The sequence below is a fragment of the Parasteatoda tepidariorum genome, chromosome X1 (genome assembly GCF_043381705.1).
Source record: "Parasteatoda tepidariorum isolate YZ-2023 chromosome X1, CAS_Ptep_4.0, whole genome shotgun sequence".
In the NCBI taxonomy this organism is placed as follows: domain Eukaryota; kingdom Metazoa; phylum Arthropoda; class Arachnida; order Araneae; family Theridiidae; genus Parasteatoda; species Parasteatoda tepidariorum.
Window position 1 is genome coordinate 8,530,865 of NC_092214.1, and position 13,045 is coordinate 8,543,909.

The window sequence follows — 13,045 nt, forward strand, 5'->3', positions numbered from 1 at the left end:
AGCATACCTTTTCTGTTGGTTAATTCTAGCCTTTTCTGTCAATTAATTCTGTCCTATTCTGTTGAAGTGCATCATTCAGTTTGTCCAGGTGACGACAGTAGATTTCCGAATTAATTGTTGTGTTATCCGGTAAAAGCTAAAAAAAAATATATAATCCTTTTAAGTCCCACCAAATGGTTTATCTTTTCTGCCCGATGATCTCTTGCATTTGACATTGTAATAGACAACCCATTTTTTGTCCCCCCCATTTTTTGCCCCTGTAATGATGCGCTTAAAAAATGGATCATTTTCGTGACATTTGAGAAGCGAATCACAGACGTTAACGCGAGGACACGAGTTTCTCTCCGTAGGAATATGGGGAACCGATATATCGAGCTTTGAGGTTAAACCCAGGCCTTTCAAGTGGTCATAAACAGTTGAATTCGATACATTTTACCTCTCACCAATATCACGTGTTGTTATTCGCCGATTTGCGTCAACTAATGCCTTTATCATGTCTTTCTCAGCTTCAACCAACCTTCCAGAATGTGGTGCATCTTTGACATTAAAATTGCCAGATCGGAATTTTGCAAACCAGTTCTGGCACTGGCATACTGTCAATACATCTTCTCCATACACATCGGTTATTTTCTTTCTGGCATGAACAGCATTTTTACCTTTTCTATTGTAAAAAAGTAAAATATGACGAAAATGCTGCTTATTGCTCTCCATATTTAAAAGGGCACCAACCAAAAACTACTGCATAGAATTAATTGAACTTTTTCACACACAAGCCTTGCTATATCAGCTCTCAAAACATGTAATGATAATGCGGCTTAAGTCTGAAGTTCGGTTAAAAAAAATACAATTTAATCCTCTGTCGGAAAAACGAAATTACTTTCCGAACAACCTAATAGTTATTCCAATAATCGTTTTCTAAATTACTGATTGTCTTTTCACACTTTGTGTGAGAATAGACAAAACCAAACAGTCTTTTGAATTTGGCATATCCTTTTCTAAATCTTGTACTCCAGAAAAATTTAAATGCATTTTATTTTTGTTAAAAAAAATTACGTTCAATAATGAGTAAACTGAAGAAAAAAAACATTATTTATTTTGTAGAGTTAATTTTTTGTGAAATATGTACAGAATTTAGATTATCAATTTTTACCTCTAAGTGATATAATTTATTTCCTAGTTTAGCTCTAATCAACATAAAATCATTCTGCTCTAGTGTTAGACATTTACTTTTTTTTTAAGCAAGAATTGTACGAGTAAAAATTACCATGTTTTTACTGTTTATTATAATTTAATACAATGCAACCTCGAAAATCCGGACTGCTGGGGGGTTTGGAAGGTCCGGATTTCCGAAATTTCCGGATTTTAGATACCTTACTTAAATTGATAGAATTATCGAACTTTCGAAGTTGCCAGGCCGATTTCGCAATTAAACGATTAGACCATCGACGTCAATTTTAACATAAATATACTCTTTAAATAATAAATAAAAGGCATTAAAAATCAAACTTTCGTCATTTTTCCCCTTAATCGATCGTTTAGATAACTAATATTAGCAATTAAAACTAAAAATATAGGCTTAAAACGCGAGCTGAATTTCAACTTATCGCTGAAACAGATGCTTCTAGACTAGACTGTACCAGCTGATACTAATCCTTTTTTTGTTGGGGGATGAAAGAACTTGGCCCCGCCTCCTAAGCTTCAAGGTTAAGAAAGAACCTGTTTTCTTTCTTCACAAGGAGGAAAAACAAAGTGGTAGAAGAATTCCTCCTCCTGAGGGGATTCCTCTTTATATACTTTGTTAATAATTATAAGTTTGCTGATAAGATTGACTGGAATTTCCTTATCAGCTATGAGCTTTCATTCACTCCCCACCCCAACCTCTTCATCTACTGCTTCATTGTTGGAGGAGGGGATTCCCCTTTATATTCTTTGTTATCTATACAGATCTGATAAGAATGACTGGAATTTCCTTATCAGCTATGAGCTTTCATTCACTCCCCACCCCTACCTCTTCATCTACTGCTTTATTGTTGGAGAAGAGTTGTGGTTTTGCACTCTTGCATGAAAATTTTTATTTTAAGTGATTTTTTTAAACTTTTTCTTTTGAAAATTTTTTTCTGACGAACTGGACGTATGAGTCCAGATTTTAGAGATTTCCGGATTTCAGAAGTCCGGATTTTCGAGGTCGTACTGTAGTATTATGTTACATGTGAAATAAATAGCTAGTTATGAGAGAAGTACTTTAATTACTATGATCCACTCTTTACTCTGATTTATAAAATAAATTTATAAAATAAAAAATATAAAAAAAACTTCATTGATCAGTTTTATGTTCTAATACAAATAACTTTAAATGCAGCATAGTTAAGCAGATTTTATATGGTTGCTGAAAGGAAATAGATTATTCTAAAAATAACCTAAACAAGTATGTAGATGGTTTCTATTCATATTTCACTTCATTTTATTAAGAAAAAGTGATTAACAGATGGAAATAGAGGAAATCAAATGTAAAGAAAAGAAAAGCAGTGGAATCAGACGTAAAAATAATTAATAATTAATTAACAATAAAAATGATTTTTATTTCAAAATCAAGATAGACTATACGAATAATACTTAGAATCTTGCTTTAAGCAGAAAAAAAATAATTTTATTATAACAGTAATTTTAATTAACTTAGTGGCACACTATAATTAATTAGGACTTAAGTCTTAAAATATCAAAAGTGCATCTTGGGAATTTTTTGTAAATCAAACTGTAAAATGTTTCCTCACATTCATACAAGATAACATGTTTTGATACAGTTTACTTTAATTATTATTTATTCCATTTTCTCTTATTAGTGTGAATTTTTTAAAAAAGAAAAACTATTAGAGATTTACTTACCTTAGTTAAAAATTTCAAATGATGTAGCCCTTCTTTTAATAGCCTATAGATTATTGAAAACTGATATATATATTAAGAAGTTGAAATTAATTCTTTCTAAATCTTCAGTTTTTACTTTGAAATTGACATCTTATTAACTTAAATATATTAAGTTTAAAATTTTGGTCATCTGGTTGACCTTACCATGAAATTGTAGCAGTGTTAAAAAATACTAGTAGCATAACTTCGATCCTCGGGCCGGGCAAGGCTGACTCAGCCTTTCATCCCTTCAGTGGGTCGATAAATGAGTACCAAGCATGTCTGGGAACTAAACACTGGGGGTTCCGCATTCGGCTGACCACCTGACTGGAACATCTGCTCCTGCACCCCAGAGCCCAAGGTCAAGAAAACTGAGATGGACACAGTAGGCCTTGGCCCTCAAGGGCTGTCGCGCCGCTGGGTTTAGTTTAGTAGCATAACTAAGGTTCATACTAGCATTTTTTGACAATTTATTGCAATGCTTTTTGTTAGGTAGAAAATTAAATCATGACAGTGGAACTAATTGCAATCAAACTCAGGGCTAGCGCTAACCTTTCATCATTTCCCCAAATTTGATAAAATCGTAAATTTGGCAAAGCAAATTTTGTCTTGGTGAACCGTTTTTTCTACTGAAAAGGAAATATATATTTCTCTTGTTCTTGAAAATTACGTCAAAAGAAATTTTTCTGAGCAAATCCTGTATTTTTTTATTTGATTACCGTAATTTCCGTTAGCTACATTTCATAACCAACAAGAATTGTACTAAATCTAGATAATGTAAGCAGCAGGAGAGATTATGTAAGCAGGAAACAAACCGTAAACCGTAAAACACTTTCATTGCCATATCACACCATAGCAAGATACAAAATTCTACAGTTTGTAACAATAAACTAGATTGAATGGCTGTAAGAGGCATATTATCATCCAACTATTTTTCTTGTAAATATTGTTTTTAGTTAAAATTTCAAAATTGAAATGCTGAAATAAAAAAAATTTGCCTTTGGTTTTATCTTTATAGATTACCACTCTTTAATGATAGATAAAGTATAATCTCCTACACTCTGCTGACAATGTCCCCCACCCAAGTTTCAATGAAAAATCTCTGCACACATTATAAACATTAATAAAATGGAGTAAAGTAAAATTAAATGATTTAAATAATTTATCTTATACTCTGGGTCTTTTTTCTGAATGATTACAATTGCAACAATAAAAATAGGTGAAACGGTAAAAATTATTTTATTAATTATAAATTAACTTAAAGAAAGAAGCGTTTTATTTAAGATGAAATCTATTTATTTAAAAGATAGTTGGAATCTAAAAAAAACATTGAATGTTGCTTCAAGTTTATCCTTATATTAATGCTTTACTTTACCTCAAAGATGATAAAATATCTATGTTTTTCAACCTCTCTTCCATTCATTGCTTATTTACTCTCTCTAACTCTAAAATGACTCTTTGTGCGTTTCGATTACTTCTGAATCGAGTCAGTGTTTTGAAATATTCTAAATTACGAAAAGAGGACTGTAACAATAAACTTAATATTTAATTTGTATGAAAGAATTACATGGACCAGCAAGGGTCGATCAATCAATGTTTTTGCATGGAAAGTAGGTACTTCATGCACTTACAATAGCTTTCTTCTTTCTTCAAAACAAAACAATTTTATTGAGAGATGTGGCGATGGTTCATCGCTGCAGTTACAAGCATCTACTACTATTTTCCCTCTGGCCCATACGCCCTCTGGCGTCACTTAACACTCTTGATTTAATTTTCTATTTTATAAAATAATTCTATTTATAGTATATTTGTATTTTTATTTTAAGTTTTCTATGGGGAAAAATTTATCATAAAAAATTATTAAGATTTGCCTTTGGCTAAGACTTCAGAAATTTGCCTAATTTGGTAAGTTATCTTCTCTTTAGATTAAAGGTTCTGCCTTTTTTTCTATATTGGAATTTTTAACATGTTTCACATTTCTTAATTTTTCTTTGAATTTTTATATTCATGTTCAGCAAAAAGAAATTTTTTTTGCTCTTTTACTTTTTTATTTTCACTGATATTCTTCTCGAATTAGTTAAAACATGTCTTTCATTGACTTTCATTGGTATGACAATTTTTTTTCTTTCATGATTTTCAATCAATGTTATTTAAATCATCTTTGTATGACTGAATAGACAGGTACTTCCAATTCCTTTGTCCATCTTTCTTCAGTCTGTTGTTTAACTTTATGAAGTTCTGGATCTTTAGAAGTTTCATCTTTAAGCTTACTATGTACATCCTTATTTACAAAACTCGCAGGACCCATAGATTTAATCTTTTAAATTATCTGCTGAAATTTTTTTTCTGGCGCCTAATGTTACCTGGCTCTTATTTTTCATCCCACTTTCTTCATTTTCATAGTCAGTGTTTCTGAAACATGTGGTATATTTTAGATTTCAGGAAGTTACAAAAATAAAAAGTCAAGAATTTATACTGGTAGTTTCTTTTCACATTGCAGAATTTTCTAATGAATTGATCGATGCTTATTAATTTAAAAATAGGAAAAATCTTAGCATTGTTTTAAAAGCAGTTCTATTGTATAAAAATAAATTATTTTTTGAAAGGAAGATACTAATGTTGATGTTAAATATTAATGCACCATAACAAATTGTGAGATGTGAAATATTCAATATGTATATATTTATTATTTCCGAAGGATAATTGTGAAATAAAATTGTTTTATCCCAATTGAGAAAAAATCAGTACACGTGCATTTTTCGTTCAGTTTTAATTTGAGCAGATTAAAAAATTCTTTTAAAAATTTCATTATCATGTTTGCTTTGTAAAAAATAACAATGTTGTAGGTATTGTAAGATAAATGCAAACAAATCATATATGTACTTAATAAAAAATATGCTGTTGTGAAAGACTAGTTTATATAACTGATATGATTTAAATTGAGGTTAACTAAGCAAAAGTAGTGAATTAAAAGCATAGTTTTACCTTTTCTTCATACAATATGAAATTGCAACTTCTAAGTTTTTTAATTTTTGTTATTTTTTTAAGAAGGATGATTGCATCAGAGTAGTTTTTTAAGCAAATAAAAGAAATTAAATAAGGAAACATAAAAAGAAGAGGGAAAAAATATTTTTAAATGCTACTTCAACTGTCTACTGAACATTTTTGTTTGCTAACTTATACTGTTTATTAGGAATATTTTGACCTATTACTATTTCATTATTTGTATTTATTGTAAAATATATTTTTTTAAAAATTTTATTAATTGACCTTCCATAATTAGCTTTTAACTAATTCCATGTTTGAAAATTTTATCAAAATAAAAGTAAGTCTGCATTTTTAAAAATAATTTGTATTTTTAACAAAATTATTTTCTCAGCTCTCTCTAGATTTTTAACAGTTTTCAATGTTAACTAACTTTGAACAGTGTAAACAAGTTTTTTGGTGTTTGCCAGCATAAACCAACTCTAATTGTAGTATTGAAAGAAAAAAGTTTCTTCAACTGAATATAATTTTCTTCCTTTTAATTTTATTTTGATAGCTCAAAAGCCAAAAAAAGAAAAATCAGAAAAGAATAACAAGCATATCTCTGAGATTGATGTAAATGAGAATGAACCAGATGAGGAAGAAGACGATCCAGACAAACTATGGTGCATATGCAGAAAGCCTCATAATAATAGGTATTTGCAATATTGAATTTGGATATTTTAAATTCATGTAGTTACACAGTTGAACCTTCAATTATAAGTAGCATTGTTTTTGAATATCTTTCAAAAATATTAATAAAGGAATTTTAATTTGATTAATAAGTGATAATTAACGGTACAAATAAGTAACCTAGTAAGTTTCATGCAGTGCCATGTGTCACAGCAATAACACAATATTTTGTGTACTAAGTAGGACTGGGCTATAAATCGATGTATCGAGGCATATCGATTTAACGCATATATCGGCAAGATGATACAGCGACTTTCATTCAATGCGATGCATCAGAAATCTGATTTAAGCCGTCGAGTAAAGACAACGAGCGTAAAGCGATATAAGACACGCAAGGATATGAGAACGATATAGCGATATAAGACTCTTCTCTTACGTTCCGATGTCGACTCGCGCTGTGGAAAACGATGTTCGTTTCGTTATGTTGAAATGGCCTTGATTGGTGAGCTGTAGAATCAGAGTTATGGGAACACATATCGTTATATCGCATGTTCCTTTTCGCACCTCTTAGCTTTTTTTTTTATCGTTGTCGCAACTTTTCTTGTAGATTATTTTCAGTGGGATTAACTTCGTGATCGCCGATGTTACCTTGTTCTGAAGGCAATCTATTATTGAAAAGAATATATAAAGAAGAGTTTCTTCATTAATTAGATAAGTTTTTTTTAAAAAAAACTTCTTTTTATTTTTAAATGTGAAAATTATCGGCAATCTAATTTAGGCGCCCATAAAGAATTGAATTTGTTAGGTTATTTTTTTACTTTCTTTTAATTTATTAAAAACTTTTTGGATGAAACTTCTAATAATTTAATGAGTTTTTATTACTGATTTTAAATTTATAAATCTTGTTGTTTTTATTTTTAGAAATAAAGTTAAAACAAAATTTATTTTTGTCATTTGGATTTGGACATAAGTCAATCAACTTTGTTTATACAAAAAAATTTGAAAGGTTTGCGTATTTTATTCATTTTTTTAAATCATTTAGCACTTCGTTTTATTAGAGAGTATAATAATTTTTTTTAAAAAATATTCTTTTCATATTATTTGTTAATTAGCTAAATATATTATCGAATATCACAATTTTTTTATTTTTAAGAAATTAAATCTTACTTTGTTTTTCGTTCATAATTCGGTCATTATTTAATTTAATTTAATTATTTATCTGAAATGATAAGGTCCCGCAGTGGACTGATCGTTAAGACACGGTTCCCTGCAGATCACCGAAGTCAAGCATCACTGGCTGCGGTCAGTGTGCGGGTGAGTGACCACTTGGATCAGTCTGCGTAGGGACCGAGGGTGTGCGGTATTGGTCCTCGTTAAACTGTTCTACCGTAAAGTGCTCGACTTCGCGTGCAGGTCGTCGAGCTACCGAAGCGGGGGTGCCATCCCATCTGCAGAGGATCAAAATTGTGATGGCATGTCTTCGGATCATCCTCAGGGATGTTTCCCAGACCGTCGCCAATAGCCCATTGTGCAGCTCTAGTGTGACGTAAATGAACTATAATAGAACTATAATAACTGAAATGATAATAATAAAAAATAGTGTTTTAAAAGCGTTTTTTTCTTCTAAAATTTATTTAGCACTTTGTTTTAAACATACAAATAATTTTTAACGTTTCATTTAGAAATTGAACATTACGATCGAACTTAATAATTACATAATTATTTATGCATAATAGTACAAGAAAACATTAATTTGTAAAAAACGCTTTAAAAAAAGTTTTTAACATTTTGTTTTACGCGTATTATGAATTTCTAAACAAACATTTCAATAAATATTTTAAGTAAGATTTGTACATTGTAGTCAATTTATTTAATATCTTTCTTAAGCAAAACATATATATCTTCAAATTTATAAATCGATTTAAATCAATCTGATTATGAAGTTTTGATAGAAATCTGACTTTCTGTGACTTACAAGTAAATGAAATTCAAAAATACTATATCGCGATACATCGCTATATCGCGATGCATCACGATATATAATTTCTAATAAAGCCCAGTCCTAGTACTAAGTATTATTCATTCTTTACATATATTAAATAATTTTTTGTTGTGAGCAAATCATCTGCTTTGTATGTAATCATCATAGATAACAATAGCAATAGCAGTAGTGAGCAGTCAACAATCAACAAATGTAATCATCATACCTTTTTTCATTTTCTATTTTTGACAAGACTTCTGGATTTACGCCTTGGTTTAATTTCTTAGTCAGAAACTGTGTTGTTTTGAAATTTAGTTTCAGAGAGAATTTCAGTGTCATTTTATTTCTTTTCATCTACCATAACTTAACTAGACTCTACATAATTATTATTGACTGTTTGTGCCATAATGGAACGATTGTAAAGACATGGTTCCCAGCAGAACACTCGAGTCTAGTATCACTGGCTGTGAATATCAGTCCACATTAAACTGTTCTGCTATAAAATGCTTAACATCACACTCAGATCATTGGGCTACCAAAGTGGAAAAGCCGTCCCCTCTACAGAGGATCAAATAGTTTTGGTGTATTTTTACTTTATAATTTACTGTTTCAGAGTTTTAAATATACGTACAAAATGAACCAGGGTTGATTCTTAATTTAAGGGTGGTTACATGGTGTTCATTATATTCAGCTTTAATTTCCAAGTAATAATAAAACTGTGCAGTTTGGAAGAAAAGAGTTACGTTTTGATACATTTTGTGATAGAATACTTCATTTTGCTCAAAACTTAATACAAATTGACAGTCAACCAAAAAATACTGAAGTGAATTTGTGTCATGTCGATTTTACTTTTAATTTTTAGTACTTTCTAGAGGAGGTAAAATATAAAATAGTTTTAAGTTATTCTGTTCAATATTCTTATCAAATGCAATAAGAATAATACCAGGTGAAAAATGCTGAATTAGACACTTGTTTTTAAAAATGATAATGATTGGATCAATCTTAATGATAAGGGTACAAAAAAGAGTGTTTTAAATAAAATCTAATACTCATAGTTAGTAAGATTTTAGTGAAGGAAGAAAATGTAGAATGTCTGTTTGTTATAGAGGCCGCCAGAAAAAAAATCAGGGTTTCATAGTAGAATAGCATTTGCTGTAAGTAAATGCAATTTGAGAAACACTCCAAGATACTGGTAGGCATAAACTAAAATCATCCAAACATACAATTACTTAAACACACAACAGTTAGTAGTTTCACACCTTTAATTTATGGGAAACCATGGCTTCTTGACAAGCAGTGCTTGTTTCTCATGCATCAATATGTACTTGCACATTTTTCAAGTTATGCTGTAGCATAAGGGTAAAGAGAAATGGTCAGAGTGACTGGAATTTTTATACTAAGTAAGAGGGTTGACATGATATAAAAAATTCATTCTCTTTTTAAAAAATTCATTTAAGTTGAAAATATTTTTTATACAGAGTAATTTATAAGTACATTCTTAAAGTTTTGATTTCTGGTTTCATTGATATAGCAGATTTTATCTATAGTAATAATGAGAAAGAGGGTGTTGGTAAATTTAATGCTCTATTTAGACTAATAAATAATAAAATCAAGGCTAAATGTGATGAGAAACTTAAAAATTTGAAAATTTCCATCAGCTGTATTTAAATTTTTTATTTAATGAATTGATTTCAATTATCTGTTTAGTTTTATGTTTATTTAAATATAAGTACTTAAATGTTGTTATGCATATAACAAAGGAAGAAGGACTTGTTTTGTCAACAATATAAACTAATAACTGGTTACAAGAATATAAGTATTATATGATAATGTGAAACTTTTAAAATATAATTTTCCATCAGCTGTATGCAAAATAATTTGCTATTTACTCAATACCTTTCAATTGTACACATTTAGTTGTATTTTTTTTTTCTTTTTAAATTACAAGTACTTGTTTGTATTAGTGCATCAATATTATAAAAAAGACTTGCCGAAAAAGTTAAAAATAATTGTTTTTTTTTTTAATGTTTTGTTTGACATTAATTTATTCTTAATTTGATGTCCAGCAGACAAATTGGGTTTCTGTTTTAACTTATTCAGGAGGGTGTAGACAAGGTGGTCACAGAACAGGGAAAAATTAGGAAATTTTATCAATTATGAAAAAGCGGGAATTAATCAAATAGTAAGGATTTGAATTTTTTAAAAGAATATTTTACTAACTAATATAAGTGTCAAGTCTAGTAATGTTTGGTAATGTATTTTATGCACAAGAATCGATATATCTGAAGAGATAATATAATTTATACTCTCTGCTACAAAAATGAGGAGAATTTGTTGAAATTAGTCTGGAAAAAGTCGAGATTTTTTTTTCTGAGTATTTAGCCTTCATGGTTAAGCTTTAATAAATTTAATTTATTCAGAGTGGTGATCTTGTGATAATTTTAAACGTTTTAATTAGGAATATTAAAAATTTTAGATTTTTTGCTTATAAATAAAGTTAAACTTTATTATTTTATTAGAACCTTGATTGATGAGTGTAAAAAGAAAAATTTAAAAGCTGATTTCAATGAAAAATATCATGATTTTTACCAACTGTGAAATGTAACTTTAAGACAAAAGTTACCTCACAGCATCGTTGTAATTTTATGTGAAATTGAAAATTTAAATATTTTTTGTTTTTGTTAAATATAACTTGTTATTGTGTGAAAAAAAATCAAATTGGAATTAGTAGCAGAATTATATACAATTAAGTGGGCTTTTTTTAAATAAAATCTAGACCATATATTGCTTTGTGAAGTAAGTTATGAAGCAAAAAAATTAAATCCGTCATTCAATTCACTAGTAAATTCTTTCTAGAAATGTGCAAAATTTGAAAAAGATAAGTTATTAAATATTTATTAACTTTATTTTAACTTATATCATATTTATTAACTTTATTAGCAATCTAATTTAGTGGAAGGAATTCCCATAGTGTTAAACTTCAGAAATAAATAAAAATGTGCTAAAAAATTAAATTTTTAAGATTTATAAAAAAATTGCCCTTTCTTATTTACTTACACAAGAACCAAGCAAGAATGGGATAATATACTTGTTTTTGCTAATGATCGTAGCATTCTATTTTTGTTATTCTAAAAATGCTTTTTTTTATGTTTTAAAAACATGATTTTTTTGTAAACTGTAAAACATAAGTTTTATATATTGCCATTTGTCTGTTGGTTCCAGTTGTGAGCATAAAAATAAATTACAATGAGTTTTAAAACAAAATTTAGACAAATTGGACAAGTTTCAATGAATTTTCTGGGAGTCATTTTAGGTTTCTACCTTTCTATCCACTTTTTTAATTTTTCTATTTCTATTGGTTTTTTCTGATTTTTCTTTAGTACACAGGGGTGAATGTATTCCAGGTGTACACCAGAATTCCAGGGTTTTTGTATCACTTGGAGGAATCGAAGTGTAGAAATTAGAAGAAAGTTGTGTGATTTTTCTCGCAAAATCCCACTTATCTCAAGTCTATGTATTCATCAGCGAAGCAAAACTTGCAATCCGAAATTATTTTCACCGCAATCTAAATTTTAAAGTAAGAATTAAGTTGTAAAGTTTAAATTTTGAAACCTTCTCTAAATTGCGTTTATGAGACGTTTTTATAACGTGACTCTTCAGCAATTTTGATTTTTCATACATTGTTTTTAATATTTGAAACAGTACCGGAATCGGCTAATTTGCGATTCATGTTCTCGTTATCAAACATCGATTTTCGTATTTACCTGATTTAAAAGTAACTCATTGTGAATAAAAGGCATCTTGAACTAGGTAATGTATTCTACCTAGACTATAAATTATAACTCGCGGGGAAAGTCAAGTTTCTTGGGTATTATTTTGACTCCAAACTTAATTGGGGTTATAATCTAGAATACTGTATCAGCAGGGTCTGGGAGATTTTCTGGTTTCGCGGAAATACTATTTGTAGAACCTGGGGATTATCCCCCAAAATAGTCTACTGGATATACTCAATGATTATTAGTCCTATCATCACATATGGCGCAATTGTCTGGTGGACTAGGACTATATTGAGCTCCGCTTAATCTTAATAGACTACAAAGAATGGTCTGTGTAGCCCTGTCAGGCTGTCTTAGTATCACTCCTACAGCTGCTCTTGAGAGCTTACTTGGGCTTCTTCCATTGAACTTATGTATTGAAGTTGAAGCTCAGACAGGCATTAAGCGTCTTATGTACCTTGGTCTATGGAAAGAGTATTCCAAACACTTGTCATGGAGTTATCTTGTTTCACAAGTGATGGATATACCCTCTTTCATTATGCCTAGTGGTTATAAGTCACTAAGATATGCTTTTTACAAGCCTTTCAAGCCATTTTCCTACTAGGGATGAATGATTAATTCTCCTCGATGGCTTAAAGGCAAATATCTAATATGGTACACTGATGGTTCAAGGCTTGATCTCAAATCAGGAGCAGGAATTTATTGCTCCAATGATGGTTTCAAACTTCAC

The 13,045-nt window shown here is 29.6% G+C and overlaps 1 protein-coding gene across 9 annotated transcripts in view; it reads left to right on the top strand.

Annotated features, from left to right (window-relative positions):
- Positions 1–13,045, top strand: part of LOC107447713 (protein partner of snf) — a 146,431-nt gene that overhangs the window by 48,596 nt on the left and 84,790 nt on the right. For all 9 annotated transcript variants that reach the window (XM_043049291.2, XM_043049287.2, XM_043049290.2 and 6 more), the window contains one exon: positions 6,443–6,581. In XM_043049291.2, the coding sequence (XP_042905225.1) occupies positions 6,443–6,581 (139 nt within the window). The remainder of the gene's footprint in view (positions 1–6,442; positions 6,582–13,045) is intronic.